Source organism: Hypomesus nipponensis, chromosome 9 (assembly GCF_054491055.1).
Source record: "Hypomesus nipponensis isolate SF chromosome 9, ASM5449105v1, whole genome shotgun sequence".
NCBI classification, from domain to species: Eukaryota; Metazoa; Chordata; class Actinopteri; order Osmeriformes; family Osmeridae; genus Hypomesus; species Hypomesus nipponensis.
The window spans coordinates 15,781,090-15,804,703 of record NC_140369.1 but is presented as its reverse complement, the minus strand read 5'-3'; the positions used below and the strand labels follow the sequence as shown (position 1 = coordinate 15,804,703).

The 23,614-nt window shown below is 50.1% G+C and overlaps 1 protein-coding gene across 5 annotated transcripts in view; it reads left to right on the top strand.

Moving 5' to 3' along the window:
* Nucleotides 1–110: 110 nt before the first annotated feature.
* foxj3 (forkhead box J3) overlaps nucleotides 111–23,614 on the top strand; it is a 62,986-nt gene continuing 39,482 nt past the window's right edge. For 2 of the 5 annotated variants that reach the window (XR_014766581.1, XM_084705075.1), the window contains exons 1-2: nucleotides 111–332; nucleotides 21,736–22,242. Coding sequence is in view for 4 of the 5 variants with exons in the window: in XM_084705075.1 (XP_084561201.1) it covers nucleotides 21,922–22,242 (321 nt within the window). In the remaining variant the exon portion in view is untranslated. Of the gene's footprint in view, nucleotides 333–11,691; nucleotides 11,929–12,237; nucleotides 12,338–21,703; nucleotides 22,243–23,614 lie in introns of those variants that run through there. The other 3 variants (XM_084705076.1, XM_084705077.1, XM_084705078.1) reach the window with 3 other exon arrangements.

The following is a 23,614-nucleotide window of genomic DNA, read 5'->3' as shown; positions in this document are numbered from 1 at the left end:
GAAAACTACAACGTGAGATGATGATTCAAACATGTGAGTCATATCAGTAACTCATTACATTCAATTCACCAAAGAGATTCTTTAGAGAAACGCACAGCTGTAGTCGGGCATATCGAGAGAAAGGCGAACGGGGAAACGCGGAGAACCCGAAGAGGGACGCAACGGGCACACCGGTTTGGGTACAACGGGTCTTACCTTGCTAGGGCAAACGCCAAGAGCATAGCCTACTCACCTAAGGGACTTTCGCCTGGAAGAAGAGGTGGAAGGGGAGGGGGCAACTATCTAAAAACAGATCTGGACTAAGACAACGACCTGCCATACCCAATATAACTGTAAGTGTGAGCTCTTACATTAGCTAGCTTTGAACATGGGAATGGAAGTTGAACCGAGGCCCATGAAATGGACGACTTTCATGGGGAAGTGGGCAGCACTGAAGTTCTGGGGATTTAGTTCACTGCTCAGGCCTTGACAGTTCGCCTTGCTGGGACGGACACGGGGCATATGGGGACATATTCGTAGCTTCTGTAGTCGTCAGTTCGCTTATTTTAGCTAACAGTTTGTGTTAATGTGGCCTATTATCTATTTAGGCTTGGTCGTAAAACATTTGCTAACTCACCATAGCCATAACTCTTGAACTTGACAGCTTGGTTGGTTCCAGTACTGAAAACAGAGGAACTTTGACAGCTAGCTTTCGTAGCATGCTAGCTAGGTAGCTAGTTAGCTAGCTAGCCTTTTTCGCTGGTTTGAAAGCTGCTTTCTGTAGATGGCATTACCATGCTTTAGCCAGCGTATTTTACTAATCTTAATCTTGGCCGTTTATGGATTTGGTTGACTTCAAATGGTAGCTTTTCAAACTGTTTACTGCTTGTATTTGAGCAATGTATCTAGCCTGTAACGTGTTATTCAAAAGATAGCCTAGACCAACGTAAGGTTGTGTCCAGCATGAGTCAGTGGAGCCCCGTCTGTCTGACTGTCTGCTTGACTGTGCAAGCCTGTGTGTGTCAGATGAGATGGTAATTTTGGTCTGGAACTCTCGACTGTCTTCAGCTGTTGGAATGTGTTTGGTTGTCTGTCAATTAAATTCGCTCGCTAGCTAATGTTATCAGACATTGCGGTATATTTGCAGAAATGAATGTCAGTGGACATTCATGTCAAATAATGATAGAAACTATTAGCCACTTTTACACATGGTAGTGGCACAGTGAGATGTTTGTATAACGAAAGACTATTACTGTGAATAGTCGTGGTCAGTATCTGACATTAATTACACATGCAAATTAGACATTTTCATCAGGGAATATTTTTCACACCTATCCGTGCCATCACAAAGATATTTGTCTTTTCTGGATCTATTGGCTAGAGATACTACATTTTGATGTGCGGAGGCATGCTGACACCACAACATAATTTGTCTCCTGGTAATCCAACAGCACAAGAAAAGTGATTGAATGTACATTTTCTTATCATCTTGTTGCTTACTGATTGCCTGCCAGGACCCTTGTTTGTGACAGTATTTATGTAGTAGGCTAAGCGGTGATTAGACTTTGTCGTCATCACTTTGTGTCTTCTCTGAATTCTGTCTCTCTGACCGTTCTGAGGACTTCCCCTCGAGGGCTGCAAATCCTCAGGTCTTCTGTCATTCCATCACTTGTTAAGCCGGACAAGACATCCCTTCAGTTCAACACAGCAAACTCTACATCTCAAAACCAACCCACGAGTAGATGGACAAAAGACACAGTTGAGACAGTTGTGCCCTCCCATTAGGTATTTCCATACTGTATTGAAGCAGGCACATATTCATAGTGATACACAAAACATACTGAAACCGTATGTAAATTAGGTATTTATATCACCTTACATAGTTTGTTTACGTCATAACCATTTGGATAAAAGCGTCTGCTAAATGACTAAATGTAACCACTTGCTGAGGCCATGAACTGTAAATTTAAAGTGTGTGTGTGTGTGTGTGTGTGTGTGTGTGTGTGTGTGTGTGTGTGTGTGTGTGTGTGTGTGTGTGTGTGTGTGTGTGTGTGTGTGTGTGGCAGACATAGTGGGAGGGATGAAGAATGGTGGTGATACTTCTGTGTGGCGTGTAGGTGAGAAAGTGTGTGTGGTCAGACCACGTGTGCATATAGTATTGCCTACTTCCTCCTTCTTCAAGCATCATGAGGCCCATCGTCCTCTTAGATGACTTCCATATTAGGGACCTCTTGTGTCTGTCTAAGACTTGCATGGTTTTGTAGGTGGTTGTTCTGTTCTGCAGCTGACTGATGAGGTTTCAGGGAACATTTCAAAGGGAAGCCATCACCCAGCTGTGCTGAACAGTACTGGTGCATGGGGCAGTTTTGTTGAATGGACATAATGAAACAGCAGCAAAAGCCATAGGAGGTAAACTCCCCAAACCTTTTCTTTTTGTATTTCCCAGACTTTCACAGCATTTTATTGGCCTCGCGTTCTTGAATTTCTTGGCCGATGGCAAAAAATAGAATTATTGGACTAATAACATGGAATTAGAGGGAGAGAGGGAGAGAGGGGGAGAGGGGGAGAGGGGGAGAGGGGAGAGAAAGAGAAAGAGAAAGAGAGAGAGAGAGGATGCTGAACCCAGGGAGAAACTGCTGCTGTCTCACCTTTCTTTGAGCAGCTGCATTTGGAATTCAGATGTGGCTCTGTGCCTAGCCTGAGATCCTCTTTAATGTCTCTCCGCTTGTTAGAGTGATTATTCAAATGGTTGCGCGTGAGACACAGTTTACCAGACTCACCGCCACCACCCTCCCCCTGCCTTGCTCCTCCATGTGTCTGGACACGGCCCAAAAGGTCACTGTCACCCGCTCTCTGAGAGACGCACACACATGCACTCGAGGGGGTATTATAAACCTTCTATCCTCTCTTTTTCTTTTGAATCTCTTCTGCTCTTTTTGTCTTTTTTTGTAGTCTAGAACCTACTAGAGCCTCGTGCATCTTGCGGTGCTTCCATTTGGTGCAATCTTGGCCGTGAAATCCGCTTTATTTAGATGAGTGTAGTTCAGGTATTGTCTACCCTGTATGATACTTAGGCACTTCCGTTTCGTGTTTTCTTCTTCTTCAATCCTGAGCTGGCCTTCAACGTCACCACAAACCTGCACACAGCCACAGACGAGGCCTAGACCTACTCTCTGTGGGTCAATAAGCTGTCCCCTCGTTCTCCTTCGTCGGAGGCTGCTGCTGGAGAGCAGGGCACGTCATGTGACGGGGCTCAGGCTAGACGATCGTCTGAGACGGCCCGGGTCTGAAATCTCCCGCTTGTTCTGTTGTAATCCGGTGGGGAGTCATCCTCTCCTGGAAGACGTGCTCGGGAGATGGGAACAGCTCCGTCTTCATTAGCAACGCCGCACATCGGCGGAATGCAGATGAGCTACAAAGCCATTCATCTTCTGGAAATGCCTCCCCGATTCCTATTCCAATCCTGTTTGCTGTCACATTGTGTGAGCCCACTTCTCCATGTTAAAGGACTCTCTTTATAGGAGAGATCAAAGGGGGATAATTGCACTTAAGTGAACCTCATTTAGTGGAGATCGACATTGGCGTTGCATTTTAGAGGGATCGGCGCTTTCCTTGGACAGATTTTAATTAGTTTCTGCTTTTTTTTGTCTTTTTCCCCTTCATACTTTGGCTGTTCGCAGCATCTAAAGGAGACAGTAATTAAAGTCGACAATTAGAAGCACATTATTTTAGAAATGATTGAAAATTAAGGATTCTCAAGGTGCTGTGAGGTGAAAGCTGTCCAGGCCTTCTACTGAGGGACCAAGCCCCCAGGCTTGGAGGGAGATGATTTAGCAGCCATGTTGTTCCAGCCACATATTTGGAGTTTTGCTCAGCTGGGTGCTTTAATCTATTTTTGTTGTAAATTAATGAATTTTTAAAGAGCCCCATGCTGTATAGGACTGGATGTGGGGATGCAGCGCTGGTTCCGAGTTTTCAAACGCACCCCCTCCTCTCATCCTTCTCAGAGGCGAGAGAGAAGCAGGGAGAGAAGGAGAGGGAGAGAACCAGACTTTCATTTTTTATTCATCTACAGTAGCCAAACACTGCCTGGCATACTGAATCTTGAATTCTGAAGTCTTTCACTTTCCCCTCTCTCTTTCTGTGTGTGTGTCTTTTGAGCCATCAAAATCTAAATCAATCATGGACATGGATCACTGAACCTGTGGAGTTTAACTCATCTGGTTATTGCACTGATGTACATTTGTGCCAAAGCGGATCATGGTTGGATGAAACAAACATCTACTTCAACTGTAGGCTAGACCTCCTCAGATTAGACTATAATCTAGCCTTTAGCTCGCCTTACAGTTGACTTGTTTTAATAATAGAACTTTAACACTACTAGTCTACACATTGTAGTGTGTCATATGTAGGTGTGCCTTTACTAAATACCTTAAAGGATTCATGAATCATACTTGAATAAGAAGTTACTTAGACCTACTGCGTATTGTATCCTACCCGGCCCCATGTCCTTTACACTGGAGGCCATTTTCAGAAGAAGTCTTTTCCTCCTTGTGTCATTGGTGGGGTTATGCTCAGTAGAATCCAGTGATATATGATTGAGGCTCTACGGAGGCAAGCGAGCTGTGTGCTGGGAATGGATTTCGCTAAGCTTACACAGCTTAAGTGATGATAATGGGGCTCTCATCATACTATTTAGCATCCATTTTAATTACAGTGGCTAGCTTATGCACTCTTGGCAAATGCTAATTTCACCTCCAAGTGAAGGAGCTTAATAACCTTCTGAAGATGGTCAGTGACTTTTAAGGAGGGGGATATCTCAGCCGCCTCCCACCCCCCACACACACACACACACAACAAAGTTACAAGTTATCTTGTTACAGGCTGAATATGTATGTTGGCCTATTACATAAACCTTCAACCTAGCTGGGATCAAATTGTTTTTGTGCCATATGTTGACACAATTGGCCATGGGTGTGCATGCATGTACACTGTGTGTGAGGGGATATGTGTGTGCGTGAGTTTTGTGTGTGGTAACTGCAGGTGGAAGTGTATTGTGAACGCCCCCCGAGACAGAACCTCCTGCCTGTTGAGGATAATCAGTCAGAGTTAGTTTTAATTAAGTCAGTTCTCTGAAGCCTGATTAGGAAGGCTACAGCTAAGTGGGTCAATTGGGTCACTGCTGTGTGTGTGTGTGTCTTAGGCCAGATGTCTGAAGTCAGTGATTAATGTTTCTCTTCACCCCAGACTGTCCTTCAGTCATGATCACCTTCTTCCAGCTCAGAAAAAAATGACTTTATCCAGCAGATTGTGTGAAAGTCAGTAGGTCAACACTATAGGTTGATGTAGTCAGCTCCACTGTGTGCAGACGACGTGTGTGATTCAGAAAACCTAAGAAAGAAGCCAAGGAATCTCTCTGTGGAGCTGGAGGAAAGGTTGATCTGTGGAGCGCCGACTGACAGAATGAGTGATGACTCTCTTCCTTCACCCCTCCCCTCCCTCTCCCACTGCTTGGGTTTCTGTCTCTCCATTTCTCTCTTTCACACACTCACTCTTTCCTTCCCGCTCTACCTCTGTTTGCCTGTCTCTCTTGCTTACCCATTCTCTCTCTCTCTCTCTCTCTCTCTCTCTCTCTCTCTCTCTCGCCCATTCCCTAGCTCCCTCTCTCTCTCTCTCTCGCCCATTCCCTAGCTCCCTCTCTCTCACTCTCTCCCAGGACTTAAGTAGCGCTGGTCTTCACTGCTTAGCAAACACCCCGTCAGTGGAGGTTTCTTAAGAATGCATCTCGTTTCTGGTGTGAGTCATACTTCCTCTGGCCTGCTGTGCTGCTCCCTCAGGGTGGATGAGTGAGAGGCCCGGAGGCGGGGGTTGGGGGCAGATCCGTCAAGTTGGGGGTTCTGCCAATGGCCCTTGGTGTAATTAGGGAAGTAATTCAGTGGTGACGATACGACTAGAGGCATGCCAATCAACTCGGCAGGGTCAGGGTGTCTGACTGGCTTAACGACTGGCTTCCTTCAGGTTAGTGAAGCTGAAGCTGCCTGAGTCATACATCCCACTGGAGGCCAGCCTCCGTGCCCCAACCTCCATGCCCCCGACTCCTGTGCCAGGCCTCTGACCCAGGCCTGTCTCACCCAGGCTCCACCGTCTGCTCTGGAGAGGTTCCTGGTCGTGGCTGAAACCACTCTAGGAATGTGGTCTGAGTCAACCCAGGCTAGTGTGAGAATGAGAAAAATGTAAGCTACAAGACTTTGGACAGCATGTAGACCGAGCCCAGCTTCAATAGTCCATATAGCTTTATTGTATGACTATGCAGGATTCCATAGCCCCTGTCTGATCATTAACATCACACTCCCCTTTACACCCTCATCCGATGGCTTGTTCGTTTTGACGTGAAACTGAACCATGTGGCTTTCATATTGCTTATCCAACAGTTGTCCGTATTGATTGACAGTAGGGTCCAAACATCTGCGACCACTTGTCAAGATATTGATATTTTGCATTTGTTTTGAATGCAATACACATTGAATTCATCACACATGATTTGAACAATTTTAATCTGAACCTTGTGCAGGAATTTCAGAAAATCTTGGTATTTGTCAAATCCCCTTTTGTTTTATGACAGCATGAATGGATTCCACAAGTTTGTGCAAAACCTGATAACTACTGTGTATTGTCATACAGCATCCCCATTAGATGCTGATCATTGTTAGTGGGTTTAGCATCTGCTTGTTCTCTGACTTCTTCTTCCTACCTGTCTAGTCCCATGCCAGAATCCATGACTCACAGGAGACTGAATGACCTACTTCTAACATTCTTTTTTTTCGTTCTCATAGAATACGGCGAGGGGGAGGGGTAAATGTGAGTAAATCAAAATGTAGTTGAAGCGTTTTCTCGGGAAGTGGATGGGGGAATGCTGCAGCCCCGGGTTCTGAACACGGCAGTCACCTCCCAGAGCCTTCCACCGCTGCCGCTCTGCGCGAGCTAGTCAGCTAACATCTCAACTTTGATATCTCATTAGCAGCTAAATGATTGAGTTTGATATTGGCTTATTCTCGCGCCAATTCCACAAATGTCAGCTTCTCAACTCATTGAAGTCCCGTCAGCATCTGTAATTGCATGGTTTTTGTTGTTGTTGTGCCGTATATCCAATTACGCGGGTTGCCAGTCAGAGCTTTACGCCTGGGACATACCGGCTGCGAAGCGCCACGATCGGCTAAGAATGGCGCGAGACACACCAGACACACATTTCTCCGTGCGGGTCATCAAGCCTTTCACCTCTGAGCTTTCCGTTTTCACATGTAACGCTGACATGGTACGTATTAAACATGGTATAGGCTCTATTTAGGAAACGTGTTTTTCCAACAGCCTCCCCAACAGGATCTCAGCATTGATCCTTCTTTACGTTGTCCTTGTAAAATTGGTGCTGGGGGTCATACAATTCCCTGTGCTTTTCAACTTCGAGAATTAATTTGACGTCCTCCATCTCCTTGAATCTCTCAGCTGATTTTCAAAATCGACTTGGGGGTTCCCTCTTGCTATGTCTGCATGCGTGTGTGTTGTGTGCAACGCGTGACAACTCGTTTATTTCTGCCAATAGACAGACTGTTCAGAAACAACTACGGGCATGCTGACTCAACAGATCAATCTGTTTATTTTCATTCGTTTTTATCCGGGTAACCACATGGAACGGCCGTTCTTTACCAACATTGTGCAGTTAGGAAGCCTAAATTATGTAGGGTTAATATTGTTAAAGTACGTAGGCCTACAAAGTAATATTTAATAAAATTACAACTTTATAAACGTTGTAACGTTTACAACTTTATAAATGTTCACCATAGTCGACAATCAATGTAGTAAAATCATAATATCATGTTTTTTTTATAAAAATATATATAAATATATGGTGTGTTTTATCATCCTGCAGCAGGGGCGTAGCCAGAATAATATTTTTGGGTAGGCCAAGAAAAGTATGGATATAGGCATCTTTTATATATATTTTTTTATATATTTACTTTGCGATGTAGCCTGACGTTGTCATACTCATAATTCTAGTCAGAATATGAGTCTGAAAACTCTGTTGGGCTGTGACTATGGGGCTTGTTTCAACCGAACTCGTAAAACAAATGCCTCTTCGCTCAATTGGATAGACCTACAACCAATCAGAGCAACGTAATATGTTGTTTGTTGAAAACAAATTAAACCCAAGGGCTCTTTCGTGACGTTGTTGATTACGTTACTGTTGATCTTCTTTCCATCATCGTATAAAGCCCGCCCTGGCAATTTCATTGGTCCGCCCAAATCCTGGTTTTATATAGTTGTTCCCAATACGAGACCCTCCAGACCCAACTTCCCTACCAAATGTTTTTGTGGGCGGGGCGAAGTTGGGCTGGCAGCCAGGCTTTTTGCGATGTGCACCCGGTGCACAATTTTTTAGAGATATTTCGTTTTTGGGTAGGACTTAGAACAAATTGGGTAGGCCTGTGCCTAACCGTGGCTACGCCCCAGTCATGCAGCCGATTGCGCAAGCTTCTCGCAATTTTTTTTTTACCAGCTGCCGAAACAATCGCTGCGGAGCTCGAGCAAATCACGGTGTTTCGCAGCGCCACACCGCCGGCTGGTGATGACATGGGTGCCGAAAGAAAAAAGGCAGCGCTTCCAGGCCCTTCGCAGCTTATCGCGGCGCTTCGCAGCCAGTGTGTCCCAGGCCAGGCGTTAGGATTTTCATCTGTGTCTTGACGAGACTTTGCTTTGTCGTGACATGTGCCATTGTTGGTCAGAAATCCATTCGGCCTGGACCGAGCTGGGACTGTTCAACTACGGCGAGTGACTCCTAAATGTTTTGATAAAATACTGCAGGCGTTATAGGCTGTAGGAAGGGGACAGGATCAAGAGCTGAGTTATCTCCCATAAGCCTTGTTAGCAACAGCATCTCTGAAGAGAAAGCGAGGGCAACATCAAAGTCTTCACGATCAGTCAGAGGAGATGAGCCGAGTTTTTTTTATTAGAAAAATGATGTCGTTTTCCAACGGGGGCATCATTTCAACTTTAACTGCTAATTGCTCCTTTCTTTGTGTGTGTTTTTTTTTTTTTTTTTTTTTTTTTTCTGTTTTTTGGTGACCGTGCTGTCTTTCATTGAACTAGAAACAAGCTGTGTGCCGCGGCGTCTCCTCTGCTCTCCTCCCCTCTGCGAGGTTCCCGCGCCCGCTTTGATATGTCAGTTCTTTTGGAAGCTGCCGCCATCGTCGTGACACGATCGTCCCCGCTCGGCCCGACCCCCTGGAACCCCCCCGGCCCGCCCGCCCAGGGGTGTGTGTTCACTCGTTTATTTCAGCTTCTAAAAAGGCTGTGATGCCTTCACTTCCCTCACTGTCTCCTTCCCCCTATTAGGGCTCCCGAGGCGGAGGGGGGGCTGTGAAAGCCGGAGGGCCGTGGGGGGTGACACTCAGCAGCGGGTGGGTGAGTCAAAGCAGGGGCGGATGCGTCGCGGACTTTAATGACCTCATGTGCTCTCTTTGCTAACTGGCATCGCGGCTGCAGAGTTCAGTCTCGGCACACCCGGCATTGTCCTGGCTGAGCTGGTGGATGATGCTTCTGGGGTCTTTTGTGCGAGGTCTCTGGGAGCTCCGGAGCTATGTTCCATCCCTGACAAAAGGAGAAAATTGTCGATAATCTCCATCCTGTTAAACGGAGCCTGCTGAGCTCTACATCTCGTTCTCCAGGCCGACAAATTAGTCTTCAGAGGACCGTCTCTGAACGTGTCTGATGAATTTCAGTGCTTTGGCTGAAATGTTGTCAGATGAATGCAGCTTTGCCTCGATTTAAGACCGTCTTAGTATCGAGCCTTTGGACCATGCTGTTCCCTCCCATGATCCTCCCTCAGATCTGAGATAACTGGGTAGGATTAAGCAAGCAGGTGAGTAGCTGAAATCAGCTTGTGCTGCCTGACCAGGTCTGTAAAGATGAAGTGAGCATGGGGGGAAGAACGGTTCTGCTCTGGCTGGCTGGCCTTGCGGGGAGTTGAAGGGTCGGCCATGGTTGGGGACTAGAAATCCGTTGTCTGCAACAGTTCAGTTCTGCACAACTCCGATTTCCTCCTCTCCTTGTCTCTCCTTGTCTGTGCTCTCCTCTCCTTGTCTCTCCTTGTCTGTGCTCTCCTCTCCTTGTCTCTCCTCTTCTTGTCTGTGCTATCCTCTCCTTGTCTCTCCTCTCCTTATCTGTGCTCTCCTCTGGTCCTCAGTGCTCTGCTCCTCTCTCTGATTGTGAGTCATGTTGCCACATGACGCGCCACTTTCGCCAAGTGAGTCATCGCAAACAAAAGCACCTCATATGGAGGAGGCCGAGAGGGAACTGGGGAATTTTTTAGCTTTTCTTATTTTAGCAAAAGTGGCAAAATAAAAATGGTTCTCTCTAATTGAGCAACAGCGCTCAGGCATTCTGAGAATGTGCTCATGTAGCTAGCAGGAGGGTCTTGTCATGTTTGCCATGACCAGACCTTGGCTGAACGCAAAGATTATTATGGCTGATACTGTTTCATTGGGTATTCCAGAGGTAACTCAATACTACTGTGTAGCCTACAGGCATATGCCTGCATTGGAGATTAACATTTTATTTATTTTTCTCCAACATTTTACTGCTTGGTTAATTTTTTTTATTTTTTTTTTTATGTTTCAATACTTCCTCCGCTATCCATCTGATGTGTGGTGTGTGCAGTTCACCCATGACACCTCTCCATCATCCTTCCCTCCCTCACCTTTGTTCTACAGAAGCCCTGAAGAGAGAGAGGGGAGAGAGAGAGAGTTAGAAGAGGGGAAAGATAGTCATATGGAAGGAGAGCGAAAGATGAAACAGAAAAGATGGAGACAGAAACGGAATAACGGAAAGAGTGGGCCCTGGAGAGTTATGGGGAGTTTTATTGACCTGTACAGCTCAGCTTGCCCTTGACCAGCGCATGCTTTTTCATGCTTAGGCTGTCATAAAACTGTAATGACTTGTCTCGCGCTGGACAGAAGAGAGGGAGCTACCTGAGGCTGCGACGTGCTCAGGAGGAATGATCGCGGTCGTTCTCTCGGCCATTTGACCTCACCGCAAACGGAGACGGATGGATAAGGAGCTGTTTGTTCCTTCCTGTTTCCCAGAACGCACCCCTCCGTCCCTCTCCCGCCCAGCTTCGGGGGGCTGGTTAGAAAGTGCCCGTCTGTGTGCTCCAGGGTTCTGTAATCGTCGAGGCCGCTGAACGCCGGCCACTGAAAACTTTTGATGTATTCCATTCTCGCAGGCCTCTCTGCAGTGTGCAGGAATGCAACACAGCGATGCAGAGCCTGGTGGGAAAGACATTGTACTGAGTTCTGGAGTGCTTCATATCCATACATAACACCGAGCGTGCGCGCATTATATATGCTCGCTTTCAGGAAGCCGCCACTGCCGCCTGTGTTTGTTTACTGTGCCGGCTGTGTCTGGGGCCTGAAGTGAAGCTCTCTGTCAGAGGAGGGAAGCTCTCCTCAGTGCAGGCAGGCAGGCAGCCAGACAGACAGACAGCCAGCCAGCCAGTGGGACTTCTGTTTCATGTCTTCTCATTCTGCCCTGGAAATCCGCTGTAATGAGCACTGTGTACAGTATAGGGATGGTGTGTACTTTGTTAGTGCGTGTGCAGTATGTGTGTTTGTTTAATAGTATATAAGGGGTGTGTGTGTGTGTGTGTGTGTGTGTGTGTGGGTGTGCGTGCGTTTTAAGGTGTGCGTGTTCATGTTGTAGTGTGCGTGTTCATGTTGTAGTGTGTGTTTGTGCGCGTGCGTTCTTGCTGAGAAACGAGTGCCGTCTGAAAGGAGGTGAACAGTGAGGAGATCAGGCAGTGCTTGTCCTGGTTTGAGATGCTGCAGTGTGGGGTTGTGGGAGATATGGGGAGGCCTGTACCTCCTCCCCCCTGCGCAGCTGGAAAAGGATCCCTGAAAGGTAACGACACAGCACTAAGCCCTCCATTGTCCAGTTGGAGTCACGTCTAAATCACCAAATGCAATTTATTTTGCGCCGAGTTCAATTGGAAAGGCTGACGACACACCCTGCATATTTTTGCTGCGTCGCCATGCAAAACGTGTACTTGCACACCTCTCCTACAGTCAGTAGATTTCATGCTGTCAATAAAGGCTGCAGTGAAATCTATGGCCAACCATGGTGGGATAAATGTTATAGACTGTGGACTTGTGATGAGCTGGACATATCGATTGGCAGCTAACAACCACCTCGTCTACCATTGACTGACAGGATGACTCTGGAGGCTGCCAGCCCAGGAAATCACAGAGACTGGAGTGTATTCCAAGATCCTTGTTAAAGGGGCAGTGTCGCGGCCTCAGATAAAGTCAAGGTAGGCCTCCTTGTGGCTCCATGGGGTTTTAAGCCCGTCTGTAGCTCTGTAGCCCTAAGTCATTGAGAGGGGAAGTGGGGGAATGATATGACTCAGTTTTACGTTTACATTTTACATTTAGTCATTTAGCAGATGCTCTTATCCAGAGCGACTTACAGTAAGTACAGGGACATTCCCCCCGAGGCAAGTAGGGTGAAGTGCCTTGCTCAAGGACACAACATCCTTTGGCACGGCCGGGAATCAAACTGATAACCTTCTGATTACTAGCCCGATTCCCTAACCACTCAGCCATCTGACTCCCTCAGTGTTCCTCACGAGAAAAAAAAAAAAAAGGCAAACCACCCTGCCTCACCCATCTACCTTCACCCCTCACCCTGCCTCACCCATCTACTTTTACCCCTCAGCCTGCCTCACCCATCTACTTTTACCCCTCAGCCTGCCTCACCCATCTACTTTTACCCCTCACCCTGCCTCACCCATCTACCTTTACCCCTCACCCTGCCTCACCCATCTACCTTCACCCCTCACCCTGCCTCACCCCTAACACTTTACAGTCACAGACATAACACGATTGGATTAGTTGACCCAAGGTTCACTTATGAAATCCTCAGTGATGGCTGCAGTTCTGTCTGACATTGAGGGTGTGAAGGACTCAGATTTATTGTGTCAATTTTGGAGACATTTTGTTCAATTATCTTAATCTCACACCTCTCCAGCACCTAAAGCTACATTTGATCCATGTGTTGGTATCGTGATAAATATCTTGCCTGCGCGCGCGCGTGCGTGCGTGTGTGAGAGAGAGTGAGAGAGAGTGAGAGAGAGTGAGAGAGAGTGAGAGAGAGTGAGAGAGAATGAGAGAGAGTGAGAGAGAGTGAGAGAGAGTGAGAGAGAGTGAGAGAGAGTGAGAGAGAGTGAGAGAGAGTGAGAGAGAGTGAGAGAGAGTGAGAGTGAGAGAGTGAGAGAGAGTGAGAAAGAGAGTCGTCCTACCTTGCATGTAACTGTATAATGACATGCTGATGAATCCCTTTTTGCCCTTTAGGTATTTCACCAGCGTAGTCTAACACAACAATGACTCTCTATAACCTGTCTTCTCACACGCCCCAAATATAAATAATGTGGTCTCCTGGTAACCAAATTACTAGAAATGACCTGGAACAGACCTGTTGAAAGACAGGTAGAGACCATGAAAGGTGTGTATGATCCCCATAAGCTTTCTCAGGCAGTCTTTCACGTGCCCATGGTGCTATTTTCCAAAGAGGAACAATGGGTAGTTTTAGTCTGAGCTCCTGCCCACCTTTAAGACCCTCTTTTTCCTCTGACTGTCTTGATGACTACCGTCGCTAGTTTCCCACAACATCTAACTGAAGTTGTTTTTTCTCAGAGCAGCTAGAGTTATATTCCTTTAGAGCGCTAGTGCACCTCACAGAGCTAGCTAGCTAGCTAGCAGGACTTGTTTATGTAACAGAATAGGAGTAGCCACTGCAAATTAGCATGGAAGGTTTCCAGAGAATGTGGGAGGAATGTATGACCAGGTACAGTTTGGCCATAGCAGCCCACGTCAGCAACAGTCAAATTCCACAGATGACTGTGGCGCAAACAAGGTGTCACCTTGTGTGAGTAGGGCCCATAAAGCTGTGCTAGCGATAGCAGGGGCTCACCTTGTGTGACTAAGGCCCATAAAGCTGTGCTAGCCATAGCAGGGGTTCACCTTGTGTGAAGTTGAAAAAGACTAGCAAACTGGATGAACACATTTCCCTCTCTCTCTGTGTCTCTCTGTGTCTCTGTCTGTCTGTCTGTCTCTCTCTCTCTCTATGTCTCTATATGTCTCTCTCTCTCTCTCTCTCTGTCTGTCTCTCTCTCTCTCTCTCTCTCTCTCTCTCTCTCTCTCTCTCTCTATCCTCCTCTCACCCCCACTCCCTCTCTCCTGACAGTGATTTGGGACCCTGAAAAAGGAGGGCCACGTTGTGATGTGTCTGTATTTGTCACGCAGGCAGGCAGACAGACAGACAGACAGAGACAGACAGAGAGCCTAGTTACTTTAGTAGTAGTAGTAGTAGTAGCAGCAGCAGCAGCTAGTCTGGCTGTGCTAAAAGACTCTGGTGCCAAACAGCTACATTGTCTAAGCAGAGCAGAGGCTAAGCTGCAGCGCCAACAAAAGATGAAACTATTGACCTGTGACTTAATCCTCTAATCTGGCCTGCTCCGTGCTGTTGTGCAACCACAAATGCACTAGAATGATTGTTTCGGGGGAAAGGGCACATGGCTTTATGACTGGTGGCAGCCCCTCCTGGTTGAACCATGAAAGCTCAGACCTGATGTGTGTGTGTGTGTGTGTATGTACGCATCTGTTTCTGTGTAATGTGCGCACTCTGTATTATGAGGTTTATAGTAGCCAATGACAGAAAGCAACACACTGACGTCAGGTTGTTTCTGTGTTCTTTGTAGTCCGTTAGTGAGTGTCAATGTGTACCCTGTGAAGGTTGGTTGTTAGCCCCGTTCACCGTTAGCCCCGCTCACCGTTAGCCCCGCTCACCGTTAGCCCCGCCCCCCGTTAGCCCCGCTCACCGTTAGCCCCGCCCCCCGTTAGCCCCGCCCCCCGTTAGCCCCGCTCACCATTAGCCCCGCTCACCGTTAGCCCCGCTCACCGTTAGCCCCGCCCCCCGTTAGCCCCGCTCACCGTTAGCCCCGCTCACCGTTAGCCCCGCTCACCGTTAGCCCCGCTCACCGTTAGCCCCGCTCACCGTTAGCCCCGTTCACCGTTTGCCCCGCTCACCGTTAGCCCCGCTCACCGTTAGCCCCGCTCACCGTTAGCCCCGCTCACCGTTAGCCCTGGTCCGTGAGGGCGACCACAGAGCGTTGAAGGAGCGTGGGTGCGAGCGGAGAGCGGAGAGCCCATACATCCTGCAGCGTTCCTACAGCTTAATGACATCACGCAGCAGCCCTGTCAGCCAGTCAACTCTTTAATATGCTGTTCATTATTTGGGAGAGATTGGATATTGATTAAAAAGCTAAATGTGTTTTAATTATGCCCACCACCCCCCTCACCCCACGCTTCTGCTGTCTCGTGTGGACTGTCTAAGATCCACTATTACCTTTTAGAGTAGCTACGGTCCGCCCAATTACAGTTTGATCGCCTTGGATCTTCAATCACTGCTCTGTGTCCCCTTCCTTCATTCAGCATCTGTGTGTCTGTCTGTGTCTTTGTGTGTGTGGTGGTCACTGTCCCTGTCTTGATATGTGTCTCTTCAGGGTCTGGCCCCCTGGCTGTGTGCAACCCAGACAGTAGTTCGAGGTAGTCATGGTGTTCTTCCTGGCAACGTGTTTCTGTCCCACTTGAGCACGGTGGTGTGTGTAGAGGATAGAAGAGGAGGGGAGGCATAACGGGCCGTGTAGCGTTGGACCGGAGCACTGCAAACGAATGAACGTTGTCTTTTTGAATTTCATAACCCCACTTCCCTCATCCCCTCCCTCTGGGCACTGCTGCCCAGCGTTCAGACAGCCTCAGGCAGCTCCAGGACGGAGAGCAGGGCCAGGGGTCCAGCCTACCTGGCTGCTGCCTCTCCTGAAGCCCGGCTCAGGATTTAATTGTGGCCTCGGACAGGGCCGGGGGAATGCTGATGAGGAAAGGCTCTCCAGAACGCCACTGAAACGCCTCTGCCACCACTGAGCCTTAAGTGGTCTATTTGTGATTCTGCAGCAGTAGCACCAGTGTCTCTCTCTCTCTCTCTCTCTCTCTCTCTCTCTCTCTCTCTGTCTGTCTGTCTGTCTCTCTCTCTCTCTCTCCCCCCCCCCCTCCCTCGTCTCTTGCAGGCTGCCAGGCTGGTGTGGACTCGGCCTCCCAGGGGGAGTGTGTGTTAATGTGGGCCTCTGGGCCAGGGGACCGGGGTAATTGGGTTCGCATGGTCGGTGTGGCAGGGCACCCCCGCCGCTCCCAACACAAAGAGCCCCAGCCCCCCCCAGCCAAGCTGTTAGGGACGGAGAGAGGTAGAACCACCCTAGCTACTGATCACCGCTCAAATTCATTGGAAGAGCTTATTGAATTACTGGAATGCTCATTGTGGTTTGGTGAGGCCCTGCAGATTGCACAATGAGCTGAGGGACCTTGTGTGTTGCGCCCGCGTGCATGTGTGCCCCAACGCGCATGCGCGTTTGGCTCCCAACTCCTTGGCACTCACGCTAAGGGAAGGCAGACAGCAGAAAGATTCTCTCTCAACACACACGCACACACAACCCTTTTCTTCACAAGGCGTAATTACCGCTCCATCCGTCTGGATCTGGACGGTCAGCGCGCCCCTTGACTCCGCCTGCAGACGCTTCACGGTCCCCTCCCAGAGAACACTGGCCACAGTCTCGCTGGACAGCTGGGGACTGGGAGGGATATTGTCATACAGCAGGCTGCAGACTGCTGGGAGGCAGCCTAGGGCACCACTAACTCCAGCCCTGGCTGCTCGGCCTTCCAAAGGGCTTGTCCGTTAGAGCCAAGCCTACTTGGCAAGAACCAATCCCTCTATCTGTCCCTCCAACCCCGGTGGTGCTCAGCTCCATATTACGCTGTGTCTTTGGAGCAAGCAGTGATTGGAGGTGATCTCTGGAGCCAGATGTGATAGGAGGTGATCTCTGGAGCCAGCAGTGACTAGACGTTATCTCTGGGGTCCAGTAGAATTCAGGAGCAGGTTGCCTATTGGTCTTCACTCTTGACCTTGGTGCCGCGGGCCACGTTTATATAGATGTGTGTGTGTGTGTGTGTGTGTCTGTGTATTTCTGTGTGTAGCGTTAGCTTGCCCACGGCTACAGCCCCCCACTTGATTGGCAGAATAATTATGGAGTTGATTTGTTCAGCCACAGGGGAGATTGGACTGAATGAGCAAGGGGGAGCTAAGAGGTACACACACACACACACACGCATGTTTACATACACTCACACAATCACACACGGACACACACACACAGCCAGTCAGTCAGCCAGTCAGCCAGTCAGCCAGTCAGCAGCTATTTGCAGACACGGCCCTGCTCAGCGCCCGGCTGCAGGCTGCAGTAATGTGAACAATGTGCTCCACGGTGTGAGCAGTGCAGCCATAATTGACACATCCTAAAACTGCGAGTAAAGGACTGGGTTATTAATGCCGTCTTCCCGTGGCTGGCTACAGCACAGCCATTAAGCCTTTAATTGAGAGGGAAGACTGACATTATAAGCCGTTGCCTTGGCACCGCCCGTACCCCATTCCGTATTATTTATATATATTTTTTCCCTGCGTTTGGAAGACGGGTCTCGCCCCCCCTCCCCCTCTCCTCACGTGCAGGAGCAGGCAGGCACACACAATAGCCAACGATGCGTGTCTCTATTTTGAATATCATGTTGTTGTGTTTTTTTTTTTTTTCTTCGTTTGGTTCCAAAAATAGCACGGTAAGCCACCGTTAGCCTCCAGGCCTGGAAAAAGTGAGGAATCTCCCTTTGACCCGGAGGGGTGGGGGGGGGGGGGGGGGCAGGTGAGCGGGGGCAGGGTTCCCAGACTGCCCCTCCCTGTTTTTCCCCTCGCAATCGTTACGAAAACAAGGGCTTCTCCAGCAGCGAGAACAGGCTGTTGATAGGGAAGGTATGGCCTTGGTTTCGATCGGGGGTGGAGGGGGGGGGGGAGATGCCAGCGGCCTGTTACCAGGTTACATCACTGTTGTTGTTGTGAGAGCGTGTGTCTGTGCCAGATCCTGAAGTGTAGCAGAGGGAGCTCTGCTTAGCAGCTCCCTGAGTCTCCCCTGCCAAGTTACCATCCTACCACAGGAAGATCTCTGTCACAGCGAGCTCCCCCCACACACACACACACACACATACACACACCAACACGTTATCTTCCTTGGATTTCTTTCTCTTGCTTTCTCGTTACCCCCCCTGCCCACTCCTTCCCCTCCACACACACACACACACAAACACACACACACCCTCAAAGACATGTGCATTAAAAACACGAGGCCTTAAACCATCAGTGGTGTAAATATTTGAGGAAAGGTGTTTGAATTAGATGTTGGTTGGCTCATCATGTGTGGGTCTGTATAAAACAGTCAGTAGAACCAGAAGTGTGATGCCTCTGTGTGGCTGACAGACTGAAAGACAGACTGAAAGACAGACTGAAAGACAGACTGAACGACAGACTGAACGACAGACTGAACGACAGACTGAACGACAGACTGAACGACAGACTGAACGACAGACTGAACGACAGACTGAACAACAGACTGACTGAAAGACAGACTGAACGACAGACTGAAAGACAGACTGAAAGACAGACGCAGGTGCTCAGGAGTGAACACAGACATGGTGGAGGGAAAACAGGATTCAGACTGTACATTTCAGAAAAGTGGTCTGTTTTGCCATTGAAGAGGTAGAGGGAGCAGAGAGAGTGTAGACCCAGACAGACTCTCCTGGTGGTGAGGTGGAGGGGGGAAGGGGGGGAGTGGGGGCAGCTCTGTCTCTCTGACCTTCCTGGGAGGTGGACAGGTGGGGGTGTCCCCAAGTTCCTCCATGTAGGACATGATTTATCAGATGGTAATCTGGAAGATATTCTCTCATTGCCTCTGTCAGCGAGGCCTGGGTTAGGCTGGGTGGGTGGGGGGTGTGTGGGTGTGGGTGGGGGTGGGTTCGTGGGGGGGGTGGGACACACCAGGCAGAACCCCTGCCTGGTCACATCACCATGACGATCTCTCCCAGTCTTGGGCAGGTTCTATCACATCCTATTAAAGGAACACAGACTTGATCTCCATCCATCCATCCATCCATCCATCCTTTTTTTTTTTTTTTTTTGAACCAAATCTGCTGGTAATCCTTCAGGGGTTGGCAGTAACAAGCTGGCTCTCCTGGATAGAAATGAGTCTGACCATGCTGGGAGACAAACACATTTGAGTTTGAAGTGACCGAAGAGTGACAACCCATTTCCCTCCCACTCGCCAGTTCGGACGTGGTCGAAAAGCCCCAGGTCGAAGCCAGAATCTGGCTGTTTGTGTGTGTGTGTGTGTGTGTGTGGGGAGTTGGAGTTAGTGTGGAGAGGGCTGATAATCACTGGTGACCGTTGGATAGCAGCATGCCCTGCCATGGCTAGCTGCCCCTGCCAGGACCTCCGCCAACAACACAGTCTCATCCTCTCTCATGCCCCCCTCCGCACACTCTCCCTCCCTCCCTCCCTCCCTCCCTCCCTCCCTCCCTCCCTCCCTCCCTCCCTCCCTCCCTCCCTCCCTCCCTCCCTCCCTCCCTCCCTCCCTCCCTCCCTCCCTCCCTCCCTCCCTCCCTCCCTCCCTCCCTCCCTCCCTCCCTCCCTCCCTCCCTCCCTCCCTCCCTCCCTCCCTCCCTCCCTCCCTCCCTCCCTCCCTCCCTCCCTCCCTCCCTCCCTCCCTCCCTCCCTCCCTCCCTCCCTCCCTCCCTCCCTCCCTCCCTCCCTCCCTCCCTCCCTCCCTCCCTCCCTCCCTCCCTCCCTCCCTCCCTCCCTCCCTCCCTCCCTCCCTCCCTCCCTCCCTCCCTCCCTCCGCACCATGTGACCCAGTTCTCCTACCTATTCCCTCAAACATGCCCGTGCACTATGGATTTGGAAACGTGTGATGTGTGTTGGTAATGTGGTGCAGTGAGAGACCCAGAGAGGAGCAGGGAGCCAGAGAACGGGCCAGCTTTTCATCATGTCTGCCTGTCACAAACAGCTAGGCACTCCCCCCCCCCCCCCCCCGCCTCTCTCCATCAACATTTTGTTCTTCCCCCCACCTCTTTCCCTCGCCTGCTGGACCTGGTAGATTAGCAAGCATCTGGATCATTAGGATGGGGTCAGATGCTATTGGACTCGGAGTTGCGGTGTTCCCACACGGCACCCCGGTTGGGGCAACCGTCATCAACCTGCTGTCAACTGTTGGCCTCCCGTGTCTGGTCGTGGTCTCTGGCCAGGGGCAGGGTCTCAGGGTCTCAGTCCCAGGGCTACGCTGTCACATACATTTAGCATCCTGCCGATGAAAGGCTGTTCCGAGTTGGTTTTAAAGGAAACCAACTTTTCAGCGGCCCCTCCAAAGTATAGTGCAACATCACTGCTGAGAAACTGAGAAACCGCGCAGAAGGTCACAGAAGGTCTCCCTGAGGTTTGACACCAGTACACTGTGCGCGAGAGAATGAATGTGCGTTATTGAACGCAATGAGGCGCGTGTGGTGATGACTCCCCCTAATTTGAGCCGTCCGACAGAGAAACCGTGGAGTGGACAGGCAGGTAGAGCAGCAGCGGTCCTCCAGGAAGTGGAGGCCGAGCTGAGCCGCTTGTCACGACTCCGCAGTCTCTCACTGGAGGACATTCCTACTATGGCTTAAACTCTCTTGGGCCTGCAAGTTATTTATTTCAACTGGGAACACCGCACACACTCACAGCCACATGTGAGGGATTTCTTCGTTTTTTTCATGTTTTCTTGTTTTGGGGCCCTCAGTCGTTGGCAGGGTCTCTCAACCATGAGGCCACTTGTTTTGCGTGGCGGTCTGGCCTGTGTTCACCTTTGCTTGTAACTTTAGTCTCTCCTCTGCTGCTATTTTAAGCAGGGCAGGCAGGCAGGCAGATGGACCGACAGACAGACAGGCAGGCAGTTTGCCCAGAGAGAGGGAGATAGAGGGAGAGGGAGCGAGGGAGAGAGAGCGAGGGAGAGGGAGCGAGGGAGAGAGAGCGAGGGAGAGGGAGCGAGGGAGAGAGAGCGAGGGAGAGAGAGCGAGAGAGCGAGAGCGAGGGAGCGAGAGCGAGAGCGAGGGAGCGAGAGCGAGGGAGCGAGAGCGAGCCAGAGAGAGCGAGCCAGAGAGAGCGAGCCAGAGAGAGCCAGGCTGCATGTGGTGCAGTCAGCAGACACACAGGAGGGGCCTCGGACAGGACAGGACGGTTGGCACGACGACACAACGCCTCTTGTATACGGCAGAGTGCTCCGCACGGGGGGGAAAGGGAGGGAGAGACGGGGGGGGGGGGGAGAGAAAGAGAGTAGGAATTCCTCCTGAGCCAGTCCCCCCATTTGGCTGGCAGTTGTGAAAACAACTCCCCTACTTGTACTCCACCTCCCAGATGGAGCTGCAGCTCTGAGTCAGCAGGCAGAGAGGGAACAGGGAGAGGAGGAAGAGGGGGATGAAGGGAGCGAGGAGGGATGGGGAGGGAAGAAAGGGGATGGATGGCGGGGGAGGAGGGGGGGAATGTGTGTGTGTGTGTGTGTTTGTGGGGGGGGGGGGGGTGAGAGGTGGGGGGTCGGGGTGGGGGGACACACATTTGGCACAGACGGGATTAGATTCTCCAATGGAGAACTGGAATTGGCGGCCACTCCAGATTGAAACCCAGCAGACTGTGAGTGTAAGGGGTCGTCGAGGGTGACTACATCCTGTCCTGACCCTGTGCCGTCTCCTCTCTCCCCCCCAGGTTCTCCTCCCAGACACCGCCCAACTGAACCACTGCTCCGGGGGAGTGGCCCACTCGACCACCGCCCCTCCAACCCCCGCGCTTGGCCACGCCTCCCCGCGCTCCTCCTCAATCCACCCCCCGCAGTCCCCCCTCCCCTTCCCCTCCTCCTCCTCCTCCTCCAGCCCAGCCCAGCCTGCCGTCGCCATGACGTCGGAGCTGGAGAGTAGTCTGACCTCCATGGATTGGCTGCCTCAGCTGACCATGCGTGCGGCCATCCAGAAGGCGGACGCCCAGGGGGCCCACGGGCCGGGCCTGGGCAAGAAGAGCGCCCTGCTGGACCCCAACACCACCCTGGACCAGGAGGAGGTCCAGCAGCACAAGGACGGCAAGCCGCCCTACAGCTACGCCAGCCTCATCACCTTCGCCATCAACAGCTCGCCAAAGAAGAAGATGACGCTGAGCGAGATCTACCAGTGGATCTGCGACAACTTCCCTTACTACAGAGAGGCGGGAAGCGGCTGGAAGGTAAGGGGAGGCGAGGGGGCTGTCGCTGGGGGTAATCTGGTCGAAAACAAACGCTTGTTTTAATATACGGCATAAACTTGACTGCTGCTTTAAAAAAAATAAAAAATGATGATGGGTCCCTGTGATGTGAAGGCACCCCATGTGACTGTCTAGTAGGTGTCGGCTTTTGTGTGGAACGACGTTCGAAATCGCTGCTTCTTCCATTCAAATGCTGTCTGAGTTGGCGGCAGTGGGGACGAGAGGGAGCCTCAATCGTCAAAGGAGAAAGTCTCAAGTCGGCTTTGTCGGCGGCGGAGTTAAATGTCGTCGGTAATCACTGTTGTCACTTCCCCCGAGAGCTGAAAAGGAAACCTACCTCTCCCAGCCGCTCGACTGAATCCACCGAGCGCCTCGCTTCTCCGCCTGAGGAACGACACTGCCCTGAGAGAAGCGTGTGAAGTGTAAAATCCCAGATTAATATTCAGAGAGACGGGCCTATCAGAGCCAAGACGTGCTAAATAGCCCATTCACTAGTGGCATTATTCATTGCAGATGCCTTGATAGGAACAGGCTATTATGCAGGACGGGGGGGGGGGGGGGTGATGGGGAGACAGTGCTGTGTCATCATCTGAAGGAGCACATGATATAGCAGAGATGAAGCTGTGCTGATTGCCTTTTAAAGAGCCCCAGATAGAAATTGATATTAGAATGAGTTTACCAATCAGTCTGCATTTATTTGGGGATAGCATCTCGAGGCGGGGCGCTTTATTGCAGTCGGGCAAGATGAATGCGGTCCATTTCCTGGTGCATGACAAGATCCGCGTGCACGAGCCTCAGACTAGACGGCAATCAATTGTCTCATTCTGGACTTGGAACAGGCGGGTGGATCTATACAGGAGGCTAGCCACTTGCAAACTTGCAAATGTCCCTTTAATCATTCCTTAGCAACTTGTCAACGCCGTTATTGTCAGCCAGAAGATCTGTTTGTGTTGTGGTGGTCTGGGTGCTGCTGTTTTTCAGCTGACGTTTACGTTGAACTCGACGGATGGAAACTTCACTCGGCTCAAAGTTGAGGCAAAGTTGAAACAAAGAAAAGTGCATTTGGAAAGGAAGGTTGTCGGTATCCTAAGTCCATAATTTCCTCTGAAATCAAATGTTGTTTTTTGGATAAATATGTTTTAATAGTGGTAAACTGTAAAGCTCCTTTGTTCATAAAAGTCCTGAGACTCGTTAGTCAGATCAAGAGAGGGGCGAAGGGTTAAGGTGTTTGACTGCTCTGTAGACTGGAGATCTTTTAGGGTGGGCACTTCCTATATGCGTTCAGTCTATTTTCATGACCTGGAAGGGAAGTTCTTGAAAGGTTCAGAAGGAGCCGTACAGTCATGTGCTGATA